General features: G+C 38.3%; 1 protein-coding gene across 10 annotated transcripts in view; it reads left to right on the top strand.

Moving 5' to 3' along the window:
• NAV3 (neuron navigator 3) overlaps positions 1-23,785 on the top strand; it is a 563,826-nt gene that overhangs the window by 271,597 nt on the left and 268,444 nt on the right. For 2 of the 10 annotated variants that reach the window (XM_069857982.1, XM_069858012.1), the window contains exon 1: positions 10,647-11,161. The exons of 4 other annotated variants lie outside the window; for them this stretch is intronic. In XM_069857982.1, the coding sequence (XP_069714083.1) occupies positions 10,919-11,161 (243 nt within the window). In that variant the 5' untranslated portion in view covers positions 10,647-10,918. Of the gene's footprint in view, positions 1-10,646; positions 11,162-23,785 lie in introns of those variants that run through there. 4 more of the 10 variants (XM_069857991.1, XM_069858001.1, XM_069858061.1 and 1 more) reach the window with 4 other exon arrangements.

Below are 23,785 nucleotides of genomic sequence, written 5' to 3' on the forward strand. Positions count from 1 at the left end.
AATACATTTTTAAACAGAAGTTATAACAAAAGAAGGATCCACATTCTGTTAAATCTAAAAAATTGTTGGCATATAATATAAACATTAAATTCTTTCCTGTTGGAGGAAAACTCACTGGAATTAATTAAACATATCAGGGATAAAGTTTACCCAAAGCGTAGGAAGTACACCTTATTGAAATAATTTTTATTTGTAGTGAGCTGAATTATTACAAAACAGTTGTGTAACAGTTTGAAAAATACAGATTTAGAGAACTTCTTGAGCTGCCTGCTAATCAAACTCACAGCAGTCAAGAAATCAATAAAATAATAACAATAAAAAGTTCTGCAGACCTGAAAAAGAGCTGGACAGTCATGCACACTGCTTCCGTCAGTGGTGAAATATGCTTCTTCCGTATTATGCTTAAAGATTTTCTACAGAAAAAGAAGCTTCTCTTGATATTTACATTATCAGTAGTTACATTTACCCTTGATTTGGATGTAAAATATTTCCAAATATGATTTGTGTTGAAAATTCCAAATATTTATGATGCCAACTTGTAGAGTAGCCTAAAGGAAAAAAGAGAGTTAGGGTAAAGTACTGGAATGTACACAAGTGTGTTGGATGACAGAAATCTTAAACAGTGTAATATTTATGAGCAACCAAGAGGCTGCATTCTGCTCTCAATTACTCTGGCATAAATCTAGAATTACTCATTGGAAGTTCAAAGTTTTTTCTGCAAATTTACTCCCATATAACAAAAAACAGAGTTCAGTTCTGTAAGTGTGGGAAAATCACAATTTAGAAAATCACAATTTGTCCATAATGTAACTAGCCTAGAATTCAAACTCTAATCACATAAAAAAAACCTCTTCCAGGTCAGGTACCGGACTGCATTTTTTTTTTCTTCTTTTTCCCCCCTCTTCTTTAGCTAATATGTTGAAGCAAGCACAGAGTCCTGGTTTTGCAGTAGCATCCGACAGCATTAGGAATTGGACTTCTTTGGCAGGTAAAGCACTATGAAAGTGCTCAAATACAGTAGAGTCAAGGAGGACCACAAAAGGCCAAAAGGAAGCAGAACAATTTAAGCAAAAGTTCTAGATTATAGTTTGAGGGAGTAAAATGTAGAGACTTGTGAAGGACAGCGAGAGGGTTCAGGGAACCATGGCAGAACAGTAAGAGGGAAAAGAGAGTTAGAAACAAAATCCTGTATAGTAGGATATAGGGAAAAGGAGAAGTCTTTCCTAAATTGAAGTAGGTTTCAGAGAAGACTAGAATCTTTTGACAGGTTGTCAAAGTAGATTTTTGAATGCTTTGCTACTTACAGATCTCAGTGTTTCTCAGGTGGTTTGTACTGCAGAAATTGTAATGTTATGCTGGTTTCTGAAAAGAAAATAAAAATACTGCCTACACATCTTGTTCTTATTCTGGACAATATGCTCTCACTGGGTGCATGGAAAGGAATGGAATGAAAAAAATAAGACTTTCAAAGAAAGTAAAAGAAAACAATAAAGGAATAAAAAGGAATAATGCATGGAATCTAATTATACCTATTCTAAATGTAGAGAGAGAGACTATACTAGTATGTCTCAGACTTGGCTGAGAGAAGTAAGCAGAATTATACAGTTTTGTACCAGCTGAAAATCTTCCTGGGCCTGTTAACAGTTATTGAACTGTTATTTGTGGTGCTATATGAATTTCTAATGAAGGTATTTTCTATAGATAATGGTCTCTGTCACCGTTGTGTCCATGCCACTGCTGACATTCTCACTGGTGGCTGTTAACTTATTGTTTCTTGATTTTTAACTAATAGTATCTATTTAGCTGGATATTCCAGATAAGTAACCGGTTCAGTCTGCCTTCTGGTTTTGATAAAACTGTGCTTTCTTCATAGCTCATCCTAGGGTTATTGTAGGTGGAACAAAAAGTTTTTTGCGTTCTATTTTATTTTTTTAATTTGTGAATGCTGATGTTGCTTTTATGGCTGCCATATGCTTGTTACATATGACAGTTCTAAAAGTCTCACTGAAGGATGAAAGCTGAGAGAGGAGTTTTATCATTTGTCTCCTGTCTAGCCCTTTTCTTGTCCATGAAGGTAAGCAAGTCCAATATAATAAATAATCCTAGCTTTTTTTTTAAAAAAAAAACCCACCACATCTGTAAGGTAATATTTCTCCATAGTATGCTGAGAAGCAGGAAGGAAGCATCTAACATCTGCAGGATTTGAAGTTATTTTTGACAGCTGTGTGTTATTGAGTGTTTTTTTGTGAAACAAAGCAAACCAGGTGAATTGCTCAAAGGGCATTAATGACTGTCAGACATGTTACATGTGTGCTGATATTTACATAAAGGTACACACAAAAGATTGAATCATGCATCTACAGACAGAGCGGCAGTGAGAAAATACAGTTTGCTATTAGATTTATGTTAAGATAGCACAAGTATGTGGTATAGTACAGATGGGAGGTGTTTGGTAGTGAGAAATAGCAGTTCATCCTTGACACCTTTTGATCAAAAAAATGGAAGGTTTGGTCTAGTGACATACAGAATACATTTCAGCAGTTGGCCTGGATCATGCTCTGATCACAGCAGAATGGAGCAAGGCACAAGCTTTCCAGGCTAACTATAGGAAATGTTCACATATGGCCAACAGCAGAAAGAGGCAGACAGTTGACATTTTTAGTATATGTGTTGGACCAATATTGGTCTGAATGAGAAGAGCACCCACATACAGTTAAACCATACATAGCCAAGGTTTTTCATTCTTTGACACACAGAGTCTGTCTACTTAATATTTTGGAGGTAGAGATGAGTACCCATCTCTGCAAGAGCTCCAGCCAGCCAAGGATAAGTCAAGGGGCAGGAAACCACAGTGAGTGTGGTGATAAGCTCTGGTGAAGAAGTGCTGCAAAAAAATGTGTTACCATAACTCCTCAATCAGAACAGAAAAGTAGCACAAAGGCATGGGCATAAAAAGCACATCTGCGTATACAAACAAAACAAAACAAAAATCCTTGTGTCGTTTCAAGGTATTTTGCAGTTCCTGTCCTCACCTAAGAACCTGACATCCGAAATGGTCAGAGCAAGGATCCTTCCCACAGTATCTTGCTTCTGACCATTGGAAGTAGAAGATGTGTGAGGAAATTGTACGGAAATGGGTCACATATAAACATAGAATCATTCAGGTTGGAAAAGATCATTGAGAACATTAAGTTCAACCATAAATCTAACACTGCCATGGGACATGCACTTCCTTCAGTACACCTATCCAGCACCAGATTAAGGTAAAGGTATGCTGAGATGTTAAGTGTGCCATAGGAAATTATGCCTGTCAGTATCTCCTGAATTAGTGCAGTTCACAGGAAATACAGGATAAATATGAAATACTCATGTGGTTAAAGAAAATTACAACAATGTTGATATTGTAGGAAGGCTTACTTGATAACAAAATTAGTTACGGTGACTGCCTGCAATGAGCAATAGGAAATCAAAACCATAGCTTGGATCATTCATCTATACTGATAAGCAGTGTGGAATAGCAGGCAGTATTCAGCAATAGTTGTACCCTAGAGCAAGGTACAAGGAAGCAGATGTGTATAGGTGGTATAGCTAGCACAGCAGGTATTATAAATTGTGGGTGATGCAAGCCAGCATTGAATGGCTACAGTCTCAAGGCAAGAAGGCAGACAGTAGATTGCGAGTTGGAATTTATCCTCCAGCTGCATTGCAGCTCACACTTGTTTAAGGTCAAATATCAAAGCTAGTCCCTGAAAAGCTACCCATCTTTTTTTCATGAACTATTCTTTAAGTATTAATGTAGTCTTCTAATTTTTTTAAACACCTATTGCTAACCTTTCACTCCTAACCATTTTCATTATTATTAAAAAATGTGTTCCTTTCTTCATGCTGTCTATATTCACTTTTGACAGAGCAAGTTTTCCCCGTATCTCCCAAACTCTCTATGCAGTAATTTCCATTGACTGCAGGGGTATCTGCTGGTGATAGCAGAGCTGATTGACTTCAAAGTCTCTTACTGTTGTTGCCGCACTTGGCCAAGAGTCTGCTCATGACTGTAGCAGATGTTTCTAAGCTTATTTTAAAGTGGTTTTTTTTTTTCTTTTTAATAGACCAATGGGAACCTTATGGAGCACTTTTTCACTTCAGTCCTGAAGTAAATGCCAGCATGGCTGTGATTTTGAAACTTTCTATCAGATCCAATGCTTGTAAGAGGAAAGTTTCCCTTTCCAGCAGATGAAGGCATAGTTTTGCCACTATGCCAACTACCTTATGGCAGATGATCAGCAGATTCATTTTAGTTTCAATTTCTTTATCTTAATGGGTTAATTCATACAGTTTGTTAGAAAATTTCACACTAAGTTTATTTGCTAAAGACATTTTAGATGAAAGTTCTGAGCGGTTCACACTTAGTATTAAGAGTCAGAACAGCTTTGATTACCCACAAACATTGCCAACTTCCTTCTCATCTAATTAGGATTTACAGACATCTCCTTAGCATTGTAAAATATTCTATCAGGATTTAAGGTTGTATGTGCATTAGGAGAATTTTGTTCTATGGGAAATTGTGTTGAGAGCAGAGAGAATTTATGATGACCATTTTTTGAGGGTGAGAAAAGATAATTCAAGCCTTGGTCAGGATTTCAAACAGAGCAAAACCATTTTCATCACTAACATTAATAACATTCGTTAAAACAGCACAAGGATTATGTTTCTTACCAATTCCACTAAAAGTAATGTTATCACTTAAGAACTTAATCATGCATTCTAGAAATGTCTGATTTTGTGTTGTCTACCTTAGACATTTCTCCAGTAACTCTAGAGAGAGCTGGAGCACTCTTAAAAGTCATGGGACGTGAGGGAAATACTCCTCTGGCAATGCAACACTGAAGTCATGTGCGTGTAGTGTATTCTAAGACAGAAGGATACAGGGCATGCAAGAGTTGAAATCAGTAACTCAACACAGCCCACCAAAGGGGATACAAAGCCAGAAATCCTTTCAGAGAAAGCCAGATGGGGAAGAGTGCAGAAATGCAACAGGGAGGAGGTACCTACCAGTGGCCAGAAGCATGCTGGAGGAGCTTGAGTGACTGCCATGGGACACTAAGCCCTGGAGAGGGTTTGTAAACGGGAAACTGAGGAAACAAGGAAGAAAGGAAAAAGAAGTTGGCACTTTGATTCTTAGGATGTGTATAATCTTTCATATTGGTTTATATAAATTGAAATAACTGAGGGGTTTTCCTTGTTAGCTGCAGTTTACAGCAGCTTTGAGAGTCTTCAGCATTTGTTGCTTGGTTCATTTAATTAAGAAGGAACAAATGGATTATCTGCCTTTTTTGTTTTTTTTTTCTTTTCCTCTTCCACCTCCCAAAGAGGAAAGCCGACGCTTTCATTAAGCTTTACCAGCTGGCTGCATGGTCTAGTCAGGAGGTCAGTATATAAATACTTACATAGTTACCATTAGTCCTTTCTTATCCTTACAAAATTTTTGTTTACATTTCCCAATCCTATAGTATTTAAGGTTAATTCCTTTAAGCCAAATACTTCATGATTAAATACAGTGTTTAACAAAGAGAAATAATTTTTTAACCCATACAGATGTATAAACCAAAGAGTATCAAGGCCCTGCATAGACTTAGGAAGGTCATTTAGCTTCACGGTTATGCTTGAGACTGTTTTAATGTATCTTCCATATTTCACAAGGAGATATGGTACTAAATTATGCATAAAAGTTTGAAAACATCTGATGAAAGGTGCCACAAATGAACAGCATGAATAAGAATTGTAAAAATCTGATCACTTCTAGCAATTAATGAATCTAAAACCATAAACTCCTAGCTGAGCTTCGCAGGGCCAAAATTGTCCACAGGATAAAACGATATTCTTATTTAAAAGTTGTCCTCTTTGAAAAACTTCCCCAAACATTCTGCTGAAGCAGAGAGATTTCCTTTCGGAAGCCGGATGCACCTTTTTCTGTGATTGTAACTGGCTTTGGCTTAAATATCTTTGGGTTTCCAAACTGTTAAGAAAAACAATAGCAGCTTACTCAGTAGCATTATGTACTTGCAGATAGGACTAGAATACTTGTTATGTATCTTACCTTGAGACTAATGGATTCAGCTGACTTTTTGTAATAACAAAAGCAATGTTGGTAGAATTATGCTGTGAACATGAGTAAGAGCTGATCACTTTGTCTCATCATTATCTGATAGACTAAACACACTTTGTTCTACCAAACAGGCAGAGTACATCTTACTGTATGTCAGCACTGATGTATTATAAAAGTTTAAACTTAGCTTACCTGTTTTTGTTTGTTTGTTTGTTTGTTTGTTTTTTAAAGTCTCAGAAGCTATTTCAGGTTCTTTAGTATTTTACTATTGTTGGTTGCTTTTTCAGGAGTTCTCTGTCCCCAGCTGGGGAAAGCTTTCTGCCTACCTGAAATCAGTGCTCAGGAAAATGTGTGATTGAATTGATGCATTCAGGCTCTTTCAGAAGTTGGCCTGGCTCACGTAAACTATACACACAGCTGTTACACCAGTGGGATGAAGTAGGGAAATGTCTCAGAACAGACCTCTGCAGTCTCTGGAACCCCTGACATTTCCTGTTTGACCCTGGACACAGGCAACAGCTTCCTTGTCGAAGATCATAGACCAGAAGGAGCAAACAAATCTCTTGGCTCCACTTTTGAGGCAGGTGTCCCCTCTTTTGATATTTCCTGTGGTCTGGGAGACAGTGCCAGCTGTCTGTTCAGTTCATGTGAGCTGTTTTTCTGAGTGCTGGGGGTGGGGAAGGGGTGACAGAAGGGAAGCAGCCTTCATGGGACTCATTCTGGTATCAGGCGCAATGAAGGGAAGGACAAGTATGCTGGGGTGTTGTGCTCTGACTGATTATTCCTGTTAATTCTTGAGAACAAAAGTTCACCTTAAGATGACAACTGACAGATATCTATGTGGTGACTTGGATTTCAGGTGCATTTACTCTTGATATATGAAATAAACATTACAGCTTTTTCTGAGATGTGGGGATTATTAAACTGAATGCATACATACTGTCTTACTTTGAGGTACAGATCAACCCATAACTCATAATTTCCGTGAGAACATTGATTGCTTGACACTTTCGGAGCCATGCTTTATAGCCAGATTGCCATCAGTTTTAATTGTTATTAGATAAAGAAATGGTCTTGTCTTCAACATTTCACTGGAACTGCCACTACTGTTGACAAGACTACTAAGAATTGTGTTTTCACCTTTGATCTGTTTACCCATTTTTTGGTCTCTCTTTCCTTATCTAACATCCCACTTGAAATGTTGTCCTCTGTTTTTTTTCCACAGCTCAGCTGTCATCTATCTCCCTCATAATTCTCTCACCTTTCCTGCACAACTTCATCACTTCTTTGTGTCAGAGCTTCAGTCATGATCTGTATTCATCCTTCTGCATCCTGAATCCAGATGCTGTCCCCTAACTGCCTGGCTTGAGGATGTCTAAGCTGATAAATGTCTAAGCAGGTAAATTAGAAACCTACAGGTCCTCTCTCTGTACATGTTTAGCTTGACCTGATTCTTTGCAATTCCTTTCTACAAATGTCTTTATCAGCTTCATGTAGCTGAGAGAAGTTGCATCACTTGTTTCTGTCAGCCGTATCTTTTTACTCACTACTTTCTCTATCCCATCAGAAATACTTTTGTCACTCATGCCAGGCAGTCTTTTGTCTTTGATGATCCCGTGTTATAGCCACTGCTTGCAACTTCTCAGCACCTGATTTCTCACAGATATGCCTTCTTTCTGTTTGTACTCTATTCACACATGTCTACATCATCCTTATTCCTTCTTTGGATTCTCCCTGGCAGCCCTGCTTGATGGTTGCATAGCTTTGGTTGGTCCAAAGCTACCGAGGACAATCCCACCAAACTCACATTGCCAGTGCAACGCCTAAAAAGGCACCCCTCTTTGCAGCTTCCAACTTTGCCCCTTCCTCACAGTTATGCCCTGCTCCTCCTTTTACAGAATCCCTGTGGGCCTAGACAACATCTGCTTGTGATACCATCACCTGCCCGTTCCGTGCATCAGCACCAGCACCCCCTGCATCTGGTGCCAGTTTGTGCATGTTGTTCACAGATGCTTTATCCTGTGCTTTCCTGTTTGCATGGAAAACACTACTGAAGCTTAGCTGTTAAATATTCTTTTCCCCTGACGTCCTTCATAAACCCCACATTCATCATGAGGTATACTAAAGCTTTTCAAGTGAAAAATGTAGCTAAGTGATTTCTAAGGATAGCAGATGTTTGTTTATTTATCTTTTGTTTAGAATTAGAATGAAAGAAAACTAAAAAAGGAAGACTAGACTTGAAACCAGGCTTGTAACCACATTGTTGTCTATGGAGTATTATTATTGTTTTCCTCTGTTACCTTTTCCATTGCCTGATAATCTTGTAGATTCTTCTTTGTATCTACAGCAGTCCAAAAGCACTCCTGGGTTTTATCATTGTATAAATTCAAGCTACATGGAGTCCTGAAGTTGATGGCTCTGACCTTGCAATAGCTTAAAAATCATAATGTAATTAACAATTATTTTGAAAGATTAACTCCAACTTCACATCATGGTGAAGAATCTCTCTTACTAAGCTTCCTTACTTATTACTTTTAGGGTTTCTGTTTTGGGAAAATAGGTTGCAAAAGAGACTGTGGGTATCATGACCTCATCATTCGTATTCAAAAGAAGAACAGCAAGATTATCATAATGCATTACTTTGTAAAATTATAAACCTGAGAATAAGATTCAATTACATCTTTTTAGCAAACTAGTTTTTAAGAAAGTATTTGTCTCGTGACTCTAGCTTATTCTTTGTCTTGATCATTGGTTAAAAGTCCTCATGAGTATTTTTCATCTCCTTGGACCTCGCAAGAGATAAATCCCTCGTTTCCTGTGGTCCACTTCAGCCTTTGCATATGTGCACATTCTAAAGCGTTAACTGTTAACAGTTGTGCCTAAGAAACCTAAATTCCTTACACAGCCACAGTACTTTATGATGCTGGAGAACAAATACAGACTGCACAAGGAGCTTTCTTCCTCTTTGCTCTGCACAAGACTTAAAATGTCACACCAAACAACTATATTCCACCCTTTGGAGCAGAGTGGTGAATCCTGTGGCTGAACTTGGCTAAAATGCAGAGCTGTTACTTTTCTGCAGACTTGCAGAAAGCCCGTTGTGGCTACTGTTAGCGGTGGCAAAGCAAAAGAGAAGATAAGCAGAGGATACTGAAATGAGTTTGCTAATCCTCTGTACACACACTCAGAAGAATCAGCAGAAAACTCAGCAGAATCCAAAACCAGGTTAGATTCACTCCTACAACTTACAAAAAACAATGGGATCATTTATAAGTCAGTATAGAGATTTGAATTTTTAAACTACTATGTCAGTAATCAGTGTGGCAGTGGTCTTTGTAAATGAAAGATAGATGAAAATACTGTGTATTACAGTTTTATTCTGCAAAATAATTTCAAAGTTTTTTTTCAGAGGATTCTTCTGGTCTGCTTCTCATTTACTCTGTTTTCTTGTCAATGTTTTTTCTAACTTTTACCTTCTTTAATTTCAGAACTAATAAGTCCACTTATTTTCTCTTGGGTTTACATCTACACTGTTAATAGTACATACTCTTCAGGGAAGGCATAGTTAATACCCTGTAAACATTAGTGGAAGACTAGGACTCAGGTAATCCTATCACTTTGTGTTTTATTTTGGAAAAGATAACAAGAAAAACATATGGAGTATTTTTACCATAATGCTGACTGATAAAATCCCATAGAAAATTAATTTCTGCACATTTTTTTCTGTATATCAAAGGTTAAAAAGGATTGCCCTGGTATAGGCTCTTGAAGGATTTCTACAGTTGTCCTTTTAAGTAAGCATTTGTGCTACTTAAAGAATATTTCTATGACCAACAAGCAGAAATGATGCATTGGACATGGACTTCCTGGAGCTTTAAACATTTTTAGGAAGGGAAGTGTTAACACTGAATAGATGATTTTAGCACCACCACCAAGAAAGAAACAAAAAAACCCACAGCTCTGAGAAGCTGTATTGACTAAATCTTCTAACAATGCTCATGATTTTCCTATATCCTGCTCTGTGCTGTTGTATGGATTTTTCATAGCACAGACAGACGTTACCCACACTGTGATTCAGCGTCTGTTCCTAGCCATGCTCTTGCATGATTTTAACCTGATTTCATGGGAGGAACAGGGAACGAAACACCGTAGCTCATGGTTGTCAGCAGTGAAAAATAGCCAGGAATCAGACAAACAGCTTCATTGCTGAGATTATTTCCGGGATCAAAACTCTTCCAACAGCTGTTTTCTTTGGCCACTACTCAGGTCCTTTTTTTTTTTTAAATTAGAAAAAAAAAAAAGAGGTTTGTTTTTTTTTAAGATGTGGGCTGGTTATTTATGTAGGCAGGAAGAGGTCTCTGCTTCCAGTGTTGTGGTCTTGGAGCTGTTTTGACAGTTGGAGTACGGGGAGGTTTCACGTCTTCTTTCTCTCCTGTCCTTCATTCACTTAACGCACAGACCTGGAATGCCGTAGGAAGAAGAGAAAGTGAATTTATGAGTTCTTTAATCCCAGACAGGCAGCTCTGTGGCAGTTACCTTCTAGAAAAGTTCACGCCCCAGAGGAGTGTTTAGTCTTACAGAGTCACTGACTCACTGAGCAGCGCGTGTGAGTGGCTGCGAGGGAGAAGGGGAGAGATGAAGAAAAAGTTTTGCTTCCTTCTGAAACTCGTAATATTATTGTTTTAAGAAGTTTTTGAAAAAGATGACTGCTACTTTTGTTTAAAGTATTTGTTCTGGAATTGCTGAAGCTGGAGTCTACCAGACTGAGGTCAGGAGCATTTTCTTTGGCAGAAAGAAGATACTTTTATAGAAGCCATGCCTGTACTTGGGGTTGCCTCCAAGCTAAGGCAGCCAGCCGTAGGGTCAAAGCCTGTTCACACTGCCCTCCCAATACCAAACCTTGGCCCCTCTGGCTCGCAACAGTACTCACCAAAGTCTTTGGAGCTTACTGGGGCAGAGAGCTCGATGCTTTCTTGTCAGCTTGCATTAAAGTCAACCTGTGATTTTGGAGAGAGGAGAGCACTTCAAGGAAAAACCCAGGAGATCGAAGATAGCAAGGTTAGTTGTAAACTTTACCTGTGGTCTCAGTTCTCAGAAAATGTTGATTTGTTCAAACAAAGGTTCGATAGAACCTACTGCATGCAGAACTTGGATGTAGCTGGGTAAATGGGCTTTTGCTGTCATCAGTGAACTTGCATAGCAGGCTTGGAATTTGTTTTTCTTAGTGTTGCTGTTTGAATAAATATTCTTTTTTAAAAAAAATATTAATGTTAAATGCTTCACAGATGCATTTTTATAAGGATCAGTAGAATTACAAGTAGAGAAAAATCACTCTGGCACCCAATAAGCTGAGCAATGACATGACAGCACTTTAAAAAATATATATATTGGCTGCTTCATGTTATATTATGAACTTTAAAAAGAGCTCTCACGCCCACACCTATTCCCACAGAGAAGTTCTTTTAAAAAAAAGCCAAGTAATTGATTTTCTTTTCACTTTTCAAATAATCTGGCTATTCTTGCTGTGTAGCTGCTGAACCAGAAAAACAGCTTCTTAGTGAAGTACCTGTGTTTTTCTCTTCTGCAGTATAGCTTCTTCCTAGCCCCTGTCTGGCTCTGATTCATTGTGACTTAAAAAGAAAAAAAAGAAAAAGTTTGTCTGCAGTTCGATGTCACGATATTTTTTAGACTTATTAGTTTTTTTCTTTTGCAAGGGGGCTCTTTTTGAGTCTTGATTGACCATTAAAAAGTTCTGCTAAATATTCTACTAGTCTTTATGCTGTAGCTGAAAGCATTTTTCATGCTTTGAACATGAGTATTGAGTCCCATCTTGTCAGTAGTACATATTCCTGTAGGTCTTTCAGTCAGCAAATTAGAGCTGCATGTGTGGTTTAACAGCTACAGCAAGCAATGTTATGTGAGGTTACTTTCCCTTGCTTTTCTAGTACTTTTGGTTTGTGGAACTGATTACCACATTGGGATTAAACATATATTTGTAGTTGCTTCATATGTAGTTTGAGGACACTTGAGTTTTTAAGGTGGCAAGATGCACATAATGGTTTTCTTTTTTTTTTTTATTTACTGGGTTAATTGGGTATTAGTGAAGGAAGCTGGTTTTGTGGTTAAAGCATAGGGTTGGGAACCTGAACATTTGGTTTCCTTCTTAATCCCTGCCACATATTTCCCCATGAGATTTTGGTCATGTCACTTAATTTTTCCCTTGGAGTTTTCTGCATCACCTCTCCTTGCCTCCCAAAGATGATGCATTAGTGGTCTCAGACATGCTATATAGTAATATAAAGAAGGAACAGACTGTTCATTTCTTTTCTACCAGAAGTGATGAACAGCCCTTTTTTATGCCATGAATGCAACATGAAGATAGTAATACAACTTTCCAACACAATGCAATTCCTGCTTGCTTGTATATTTTTAATAGAAAATATTATTTATGTTTCCTCTTTTGCCCTTTAATGGCTATTGCATGAAAACTAACTCAGATTTGCAAGTTCTATTTTCAGGAAAAAAAACCCAAAAACCAAACTAATTACTTTGCTGACTGAATGATGTTTCTTGATTCTTTAAAAAAGTGTGAAGAAAATTACAATGCATCTTGTCTTTAATATTAAAGCACTTGGGAACTATTGGTGGTCAGCGTGAGACCTAATGGAAGTCCTATACTTCCAAGACATCTGTTTATGAGCACTGCTGAAGTGGTAGTGAGTAAAGTAACAGGCTAGATGAACCCAAACTGTGATCCCAATTTGCTATTTCATGTTTCAAGAGTTTGGCAATATTTGTAATCTTAAATACTGGGTTTTTTTAAAGAAAAAAACATGAAAGAAAGCAACCTCCAGAAAACTACCTGCCAGCCATTAGATCTTTCTTTCTTTTCTGAATGGAGGCAGCTGAGCAATTTGCAAGATGATCCTTAAAGACTAAGCCCAGTTTGTTCATGTGATGGTCTAAAAACCTTCCTATGCCATCTGAATTTACAGAAGTGCTGACCATTCAAGAAGTTTATGCAGCCTTTTTATATTCCTCCCTCACAATTCCAACATTCCCAGTAAAGCTTAGTGGCAGCCCTTTGCCAATGTTCTTCCAGGCATGTTTTTTTGAAGGATGTTCTTTTATTCACCTTTTAAGCACGTCATGAAATCTTTTTGCCAATATAGTCTGGACTATAATGTTAGTGGTTATGACAAATAAATTATTGTAAGGCTTTCCTTACTAGTAAATTTCAAAATATCAGCTAAAATTATTGAATGCTATTTATCATCATCAGTGATGGAGATCCATGCCACTGTTTCTCAGTGCCTGGCAGCTTCAGCAATATGTCCAGGTTATCTAAGTAGTAGTTCTAAGCGTGAATTTGAATGAGTTGTTAGGGTTCATGTCTGTTTAGATGTGCTAATTATATGCAAGTTCTGCGTTACAGATTGTGTTTTACCAAAGCTTGACTATTTGTGAGTGCAGTTTCCAATAGAGTTTTGGTTAGCAAACATACTAATCAAATGTGATATTCCTGCGTGGCCCTGTGGTATACAGTGATGTACCTTGGGAATGTTTCATTATAACAGTCACCAACTAGAAGTTCTTTAAATCAAAATGTAATGCATACCTAGTCTGAGTTTCCAACTGAGAATAAAATCTACTTATATAACATACTGTTCATATGCTTATATCATTCGATATAAGGCAGAACTGATTTATGAGGGAAAATGATGGATAGCTTCAAAAGACAATAGAAAATACAAATTATTCACATGGTTAACTTTTGCCCCTGGCTGCTGGGTTGCAGCCCTTAGTATTGCTTTCTTTGATATTTTACATATGCTGCACTGCAGGTCACCAACCTTCTCATCCTGTCTGGAAGGCTCTTAGACTGACACATGTAGTCACTATGACATATCCTGTTGCTATCTATAAGTGCTAAGGATTCCAAGATAAATTTGGGTTATACATGTCAATACAGTAGGTCATTGCCACCCAGCTGTTTCCTCTATGGCCTTCAGTCTCACCACACCTGATTGTTCATGACTTTTGACACTTGTTTTGGTGTTCTTACACAACTGCCTTGCCAAGGCTGGTTGGGAATACAGCTAGGCGTCTTTCCTATATCACATGATTTTGCTGGACTTGCACATGGAGTCATGCTTGCTTTTTTTTTTTTTTTGTGGACAGGATGCAGTTTGAAATTTAATAAAAAATATTATTTTAGTAAAAAATGTGGCAGAAGAAGTTTGAGATGGTTATGTTCAACTTCTTTCACAACTGGATAGAACATAGTTAACTCTAGGAAAGCAAATAGAAAGTTGCTAATGATTGCAATTATTTTGTGTGTGGCTTATTCAACTTGACTTCTGTTCAAAATATTCATAATTTGTGCTTTGGTACCTAAGTCTCCTACAGGTCCATGTGTTTTCTTGCTAAACCCGGTAATGTTTAAACTGACTGCATGAACACTTGTGATCGGAATAGTCATGCAAAATATTTGAATGTAAGCATCCAGAGCACATTCTTTTTCCCTGAGTATCATATAGACAAAAGTTTATTCCTATATATGTACACAGGAAAGAAATCCAGCTGCTGGATTCATGAGGTGAAATGCTGGCTTTCTTTGAAGTAGATGGAGTTTGCTGTGCAGTTGGATCATAGAGTGTTTTTATGCAAACCCACATCTGAAAACATCAATATCTTTTCTAATATTTTTCCAACTGTGGAGGGTACAGAGTTATTTATAATTCTGTGCCACCACTTTCATACTACTTGATAAATTAATGAGAACAAAATTATCAGATTATGCTAGGATGCCTTGTGAGACTGTTCTCATTATAGAATGGGCTATTAAACAGTAACAAAATACAAAAATATCAAGTGGTAGTGTAGAAAGGTAATTAAAGCAATTGCTTAAAACTAAAGGAACAAAGAAAGAGTGTCTTTGCAAAACCAACTTATATTGGTTACTAAATGATTAATATGCACTGCATTGTCCTGTACTAAAACTGCAACGGCATTTTGATCCAGGTCACCGTGATTGATTTTGACTGTCCTCACACATTTGATGGTGCAGTTGCAAGGGCGCTGCCATGAATCCTTTCAGGCACAAAGCTGAGCAGCTGCTGGGAGTCAGCAGCCATGCTACACATGCTGGCTTTCTGGCCTAGCTTCTTGGGGCTGTTCCTGGGAGTGCTGTGCTTAATATTCCCAAGGTTTTCCTCCCATCATCAAACTTTCCTCTTTCAAGAGCACTGCACTATCATTTATGCTTGTAAACTGAATTTTCTCTTAGCTGAATCTGATATATTAATTGCAGTCTTTTGGTTATATGACTTGGATGATAAGATTAGAGCCTTCTTCCCTGAGTTGATTTATTCCTTTGTTGTCATATTATCTTTTTCTTGTTTTCAGTTTCTCTTTGTCCATGATATCTGTCTGCTGCTGTCTGCTTTATCTTCTTCTTCCTTCCTGTTGGCAGACATCTTTACAGGCTTCTGCATATGACTGATTCTTCTCTGTATTCACTAATCAAGTCTTCCTGTCATGACTGCAACATTTTTCATGTCACTATGCGTTACTGGAAAGTGCTAGTCAGATCCTACAACTGATCCAGTAATACATATGTAAACCTAAAACTTTTCAGGATAGTTCAGTTTTTGGGGGTAATGTTAAGATTCTTGTAGTATGGAGGAACAGTTATCAAGAGGATGCATGGAAAGTAGTTCATGTTCTCCCTTAGAGGAGTCCAGCCCCAACAAGTTCATCATAAAACAGTCTAACTGTCAGAAAGGAACATCTCAGAGGAACTCAGGAAATGGATCTTCTGCAAGGCCTTCTGGAAGCAACCTTTGGGATCATTGAGTCCTACCGTACCTGTCTCTTACTAAATCATATCTCTAAGCACATCATCTGCCTGTATTTTAAATACTCCAGGGATGGTGACTCAACCACCTCCCTGTGCAGCCTCTTCCAGTGCCTGATAAACCTTTCGGTAAAGAAATTTTTCCTAATGTCCAATCTGAACCTCCCTGGCACAACTTGAGGCCATTCCCTCTCATCCCATCAACTATCACTTGAGAGAAGAGAACAACACCCACCTCTCTACAACCTCCTTTCAGGTGGTTGTAGATAGTGATAAGGTCTTCCCTCAGCCTCCTTTTCTCTAGGCTAAACAACCCCAGTTCCCATAGATGCTCCTTAGAAGACTTGTTCTCCAGCCCCTTCACCAGCTTTGTTGCCCTTCTGGACACTCTCTGGGACCTCAATGTCTTTCTTGTAGTGAGGGGCAGAATGACTGAATATGATGTGTCCACGTGTGGAAAGAGATGTGCCTGGCTTGTTCTGCACAGAAATCTGAGCAGTAAGGCAGGCGAAGCAGTCTGTAAACCAGCAGAACAGAGAAGAAGAGTAGACGTGCTTTAGCTGGGGAGCACAGCCAACAAAGAATGGGATCTGAAACCAAGTGAACATTACTGAAATGAATGTCACAAAAGAAAGCTAAATAGTTTGATGTGATTATGCAAAAATATGCTGCTGCTGTTGAGGTGATTCTTGAGGTCCATTTCATTTAGTATCATGCTATTGCATCTCAGTCTTTCTCTGAGGGCCTCCATTGTCGTTCAGCCAGCCCTGTTGCAGGAGGACATTGGAACGCACTGGAGAACCTCCCATTTTTTCCTCATCAATTGTTAGCAGTTTGCTGGTGATGTGGTAACTCTTGCCCGTCACCAGACACCAAACTTGGAAGACAGTTAGGCTCCTCTATCCAGACAGATCCAAAGACAAATATTTTTGTTCTCCATACATGGGTGGAGCTCCTGCTTATGCCAACAGAGTACTGTGCACATTAGAAAACCAGATGTGTGCCATGAAGGACTTCCAAATCTCCATCTTTCCTCAGCTAACCCTTCCACATCATTTACTTAGGTTCAGTGTGACCCTTTCCCACCATTCCCCAAATGTCTCCCAGGCAGACCATCTGTTGCAATCCCACATCTCTTTGAGCTTTCAATTCTTTGGATGCCTTTTTGTCCAGTCTCTCAGGGCCAAGCTCCACTGAGTTTCTTGACATGCTGACTGTAGGAAACATATATAAATGAGTTTATTTCCCCATTTTGACAAACCTTTCCTTTTCTCAGTACTAGTGCATTGGAGATGTCTGCCTTGTGGGTTGGCAAGAAAGGAAGCTGCTAATTGTGCCGGGTGTTTCATTTACAGTGCTACAGCCAAGGCAACAAAAAGGGCAGCAGAAGCAGCCAGAAACCGCCTATCTTCTCCCCATAGTGACCACTAGTGATGGGAAGCCAGCATTGTTTCAAAAGCACTGAACTAGCTGCCAGAAATTTCAATTGACACTGCTGTCACCTGGGACTCTTGTGTTTTTAAAATTCACACAGCCCCAGTGAAGCCAGGACAGTTGGCAGGAATTCAGACTGTCAGCAATTTTAGCTTCTTGCCTTGTGCTCTGAATTATTTCTTTATCAAACAGATAACTGCATCTTTAATGTGCTTTACATATCCAGCACCATCTGTATACAGTGTACGATAACTGAGGTAAAAGCCTCATGCTCTGTGAGCTTGGAGTCAACTTCATTGCTACATGTTTATTTTCTAATCACCTCTACCAAGCACATTTTCATACAGTTGAGATAAATTTGTACAGTAACACAACATCAGCTCTCAAAGCTGTTGTATTTGTGAGCAAATTATATTGAGTGTATGTTGTAAGATGCGTTTTGTCTGTAATTTGTAATTGGGATCGTGGGTCAGAAGGTTATTTACCAAGGGTATATTTCTGATTTTAAGACATCTACCTACCTTTCTACTGCTTTTGTTTCGTTTCTCTTACAAAATACAAATGTGGAACTCAATGTATTTCATATTCATTTGTGTGTTGAAAGCTGGTATTTGGCATCAGCAGAAAACAATTACTCTTACACTTTTGTATTGCATCTGTGCCTAGGGAAGCTGCTTTTGGATTTCCTGACCCAACAACTTTATTAAAAAATCCTTTCCTTGAAAATGGAAGTGTGTCTTAACATTGATGCACAGTGGATGCACCAGCAGAGCTCCGGAATTTTAAGCAACCCAGCAACATTTGCTTGGTGCAACACTCTTGGCAGCCCCTTGGGGTAATGTGTTCTCCATGACCATAAATAGAGATAAGCTGTCTCCATCTCTAGGTAAAAATAAAAGGCTTATATTATATCCCAGGAGGTTTTAGTTAGACTTTACCAAAACTTCCCAGCAGTAACGGTAGTTAAACAGAGGAACACTTTGTATGCAGAAGGTTCATCTCCATCACCAGTGTCTTCAAAGCAGATTTGTACACCTGCCTTTCACAGGATTACTAGCACTGTTCCTTCCTCGTGAAAGGGACTCAGTGGCCATCCTGATGGTCTCATTCTTTTGGGTTCTGTGAACCCAATTCAGTTTCAGGTTCTGAAATCCTTTAAATAACCCTTCAGGAGCACTGCAGTGAGTATTTCAGCTGGCTGCATTTTGTATAGGATGTACAGACTGCTCCCTAGAAGACAGGAACATCCCAATGCACCCAGCAAAGTGAGAGGTACTACCAAGATTAGGAAGTTCGGTTCAGATGAAACACTTTTCCCTCAAGTCAAAACGTATGAGAATGTCTTTTCTGTGGATTTTTTTCTGAGTTTCAACCAAACCTTTATACTAAAAACTTTTATTAGATTAATGCCTTATCACAATAGATTGTGTGCACGCACAGAGGAGAATTTAGTTGCAGCCCTGTGTAGCTGTATTACACAGAGTGTGGGAGAAAGGGAAAAATATTATCCCTACAGTGCAGAGGGAGAAGAGACATTAAAGGGGGAAATAGATGATTTTCTCACACTCGGGCTGGGACTTTGTGGCAGGACTAGGAATTTCAAGTCATATATATCTTGAATCCCAGCGTCCACATCAAAACCACAGTCCCATCATTTGTCTTTTCTAAGGGATCAATTAAGAATATAACATCCAGATAATGAGTTATTTTCTCTACTTTCTTCGCAAGGGCTTTTTCTTCATTTCAGTGTCAGTGACTAGCATCAGTGTGGGCCTGGCTCCAAGTTGGAGATAGAGTTTTACTCCAGGAGACGCATTCGTCAGTTTTGATATATCTGATCATCACAGTCCCTGACAAAATTTAGACCCTAACACAATTTATTAAGAGATGTGGAATGTATTGTACTGTTGTGGAGTAGCATAACACTCATCAAACGTCCTAAGTGCAATGCATTTGATACGCTTTCCTCTTAGTAAAGATGGTGTGAAATGTATAAATAGTTACAGAATAAAAGGCCTTTTTTAAGGAGAGGTGACTTTTCTTGTTCTAATCTCTGCTTTTGAAAACACTCTTTAGCTTCTTTGTAGCAGAAACTCTTGTATTTAGTAAATAATAAGGGCATCAATTACAAATGAGAACTGCTAATTTTATGCTGGTCTAGGTCCACTGTCTTTTATTTCTCTAGTACACTAATTCTTTGAGTTGTGTAGTTTTTCTTGCACTTGCACACAGGGCACGCAAAGAGTAGTTCATTTAAAGCAGTTCTGTGTTTCACTTTGACCTGATTCACAGGATGTGGTCTTGGAGGAAGCCCATGCCTTAACAATAGCCTTTTGACAGTGAGGGTATTTGGGGATTAAGCTGGCAGAGGAGGAAGCATCTATCTATACTCAAACCTACTAGTGGAATATTTTGTGCGAATCTTCACTTGCCCATGATGTTTTTAAGGTCACAAACCTTTCATTCTTGTTTTTACTGGCAAGAGGACATTGGCCGAAAGATAGCATAACTTATTTAAAATTCAGAAAAGGAATGCAGAGTGTTTTGTCTGGTAAATGCGAAGGGATAATTCCCCTGTGTAAGATGTGCAGATTTCTGATGACTCTTGTGTATGCTCTGTGTTAACCAAGTTGAGAGAACTTGAAAAATAAGCAAATCAAAGGGAAGCATAATTTTAAAGTGGTTAGGGACGGATCATAGTATTTCTGGATATATAAACTGAGAAGGTGCCAGCCACTAAACATCTGTACTAACTGCATAAACCATGAGAGAAGTTAACCAAGTATAATATTAGTATTGTCCTAACCTACTTTCAGTATGACATTTGTTTAGTTATATTTATTTTCCTGCAAAACTTCCTTTACTGCTCTGCCCTGCTGATCTCAATACAGTGGCAAGCATTTCATGTTTCTATAGTATCTTTCTCAGTGGCAGTTCAAAATGTATTCTTCTGATGAACTCTCCAATTAATGAATTGCAAAAAATTTGAAAAGCTAGAACAAAAATAGATGTTGAGCTGTCTCTTGTATTTTTCCATTTCAAAATATCTCCCTTTGACGATTTTAACAGCTCGCTGTGTAGCATGTTGATGCTGTGTTAAACCTCCTAAGATCTGGCAGTGAAAACTTCCTGTTGTGCATCAGGATTTGATTTACAGGGCGCGTGTAAAACCATCACAGCTTAGTAATCAGCATGGTCATGCACAGAAAGATGACTTCCTAGCAAGTGTTCTAAAACATTTGACCACTTTCATTAATCAGGAAAAGCTACATGGCTCATAGATGATTTAGGGTGAGTAAGATATTATTCAGGGTGCAGGACTTTTACTCACCGCTACAACAATGGGATTTCCTGGCAAACTATGCAGTAAACAGGCTGTTTGCTTTCCTTCAGGGCAATGTTGGGTTTTGGTTTTTTTTTTGGTTTGATTTTGGTTTTGGGATTTGGGCTTTTATATAAGCTGTCTCTGTAGTGGAAATAAATAGGCATTAAATAAGAATGTGAAATAACAAATAAAAATTCAAAAGGAGCTTAGACATTTCCTCAGCTGATCAGTTTGCCTGCTTTAGTCATTGCTGGCCACCTCACCAGCCAGAGCCAGAGTGCTGGAAGGAAGTGCTGAAGGTATCTGTTTCTTAGGAAGGAGCAGAACAAATCTGAAAGCTTGAGAGCTGCAGGTTCAGATTCGCTTTTGAAATACATCTGAGAGGGAGCATGGCCTAGTGACTGCAGTCCACAATCTAGTTTAATTTCTGGTTTCTAGCAAATACCTCCTTGAACTTAGCTCATATGTAAGGTGGTAATAATGCCATTTCTGTTAGAGTAAATTTGTTTGGTGACTATGTATATTTGATTTTTTTTAATACTAAATAATTTAATTAACTACATTTTACTTTTAATGACCTTAGGAAAACTGATTTTTTTTAACCTAATCGGTTACTGATGGTAACAGCTTCCTGTCTGTCAATTTAATAATGCATCCATTCTTTGTTTCTGCTTGTAATAAGAAGACACAATTAGAAGGCATTTTCTGTACAACATACATTGTTCCTGTGGAAGTATGGGTTCTTGACAAAGGTAAGGAGAGAACAACACTGTTTTTGCTGTTTCTTTACTTCACTGCAGTATAACACTGAAGTCTGTATGGTTCTGTATTAGCGTATACCTAAGAAGCAAGCTGCTCTGTAGAGAAACTCGATGATCCAGTGGGTCTCTTCCAACCTGGTTATTCTGTGATTCTGTGAAACTGTGTAATGGTTGACATTCAGAAAGTCTGTTCATGGGCAACGCCATCTCCAGATGCATTTTTTTTTTTAATATGGTCTAACTTACAGAACATCCAGCTACTGACTGCTCTTGAACAACTCAACTTCTTCAACTAGGTGTCTGGAATGAATTTCTGGTTGTGTCACCAGTTAATGAAGGCAAATAATCCCTTCCAATCTAGCACAGGTCTGTCAGTCACAGCCTTAAGGAGTTTTAGTTTATAAGATAAACTATTAGCACAAAGAAGCAGGGAATAAAAGAAAAATGTGTGGAAAGAAAAATAAGGCTTTCTTCCCAGGGCCCCACCATGTCCGTGCAGCATTCTTCTGGTTATTCTGCCTCATTTGTGGACATGATGTGAAGAAGATGTAGGGTCATGAGAGAAGTTGAAAAAGCAAATCCAATGAAGTTTCAGAGAAGGGAGGACACAAGATGGAGCATATTGGGAATTGGTGTGTTGGACTAAAGACTATCATTCAAAAAAAAAAATCCTTAAAAGGAATTTGGCAACAGAAGAAGAGTATAATACAGGAGATTCAGATCAGAAAAAAAAAAAGATACTTGAGAATGCAGACTCCCTAAAAACAAGGGGATTAGGGACATATTTTCATCTATGGAAAACCTGATCCCTTTTCTCCTGAACGTTGGAGGTGATCTCATTTAATTTGAGACAAATTGTAAGTTCCTATTATGAAGTACTGATATAAATCCCAGCAAAGGTAGGGTGACATTTCAGTCTAAAGGGACAAAAGTTTCCTTCACTATCCTTTAAAAATTTCAGTTTGGATGACAATAAAGTGAAGATTTTCAACAGCTATATTCATTCAGATATACATGTCTTTTAAGGATCTTATTAGCCTTTACAGAGTAGCACAAGGTTCACAACACAGCTAGAACATAAACAAGTTATTTTGTCCTAACTGATTACATAGAAGTATTATGTGTCTTGATCAAGCTGTTAATCACTGGCATATCCAAGAACTGGACTTTTGGAAGATGAATATTGATTCCTGTTGTAGTAGCAAATCTGTCTTTGTAATTCAGTCCATTTCTTGCAAAACTCTGCGTGGATACAGTAGTTGACCTGAGCTGTTAAAGATCTTCCCAATGTACGCATATTGCATTTCAGAGCAACAAAGGATTGTGGATCTTCTGGAAAAATTTGAGGTGTTACGCCATTTGCTAAGCATTGGCATACCCTAACATTTTTCAGAGCAGCAGGACAAGTTGGGAGTGGAGTTGACTGAAAGTGTTAATACAGCAAATCATTGACTGAATATGCTATACACATGTACATACACACATACGTGTATCATATAATATCTTTTTGGTGAAGATCTATAATTGGTAGAATTGTAATAGTTCATAGTAATAAAAGTGAGATGTACACCACTTTTTTTTTTCCTTTTTGTTACTTGTAGAATTAATTAATTCAGTCAGTACTGAAACAGGCAAAAGCAGCAGAAGCAATGACCCCTCTGCCATTTAGACTGCATGTTTCAGTCAGTGTATCGTACGGCACTCTTAGCAGCAGCTCAGCACACCAAATGCTGAGTGGCAGGCAGGAGACTAGTAGGCAGCTCCATGGTCTATCTCTCCAGTGTCTCTCTCCTGGGCTGCATTGCCTCCCCCAGTTCCTATGGGGCATGAAATGCTTCAGCAGTGCCAAGCAGATCAATGCAGAGAAAGTTATTTAAATGCTTAGGTTATTAAAAATTCAGTTTCCAAACAGACTAGAATTTGTTGCCATGTATTTGTCCTCTTCTGCAGCTCTCTGCTTTTATTATGTCCCTGATGTCCTAAGGGAGGTGTCTGTTGTTCAATCCATCACTTTAACTACTTCATTTAAAAATATGTCAAAATCAACCTTCCAAAATCTGAACTTGCTGTGTTCTTGTTGAAATCAGAGGGAATTTCTCCATCTACTCTCTAGAGTAAGGATATTATCCCTTTTCATTGTGGCTAGACAACTTGTAACCTCTTATATTACCACAAGACAGATTCTCAAGCTGTACAAGCCATTACTTATTCCACAAACCAGCATGGTGTTTTTTAAACAAACAAACGGCATCCTGCCTTGAAGGGTGTTATGTCTTTTACTCATATTTGTTCTTTGAGAATTC

The sequence above is a fragment of the Phaenicophaeus curvirostris genome, chromosome 1, assembly GCF_032191515.1.
Source record: "Phaenicophaeus curvirostris isolate KB17595 chromosome 1, BPBGC_Pcur_1.0, whole genome shotgun sequence".
Classification (NCBI taxonomy): Eukaryota; Metazoa; Chordata; class Aves; order Cuculiformes; family Cuculidae; genus Phaenicophaeus; species Phaenicophaeus curvirostris.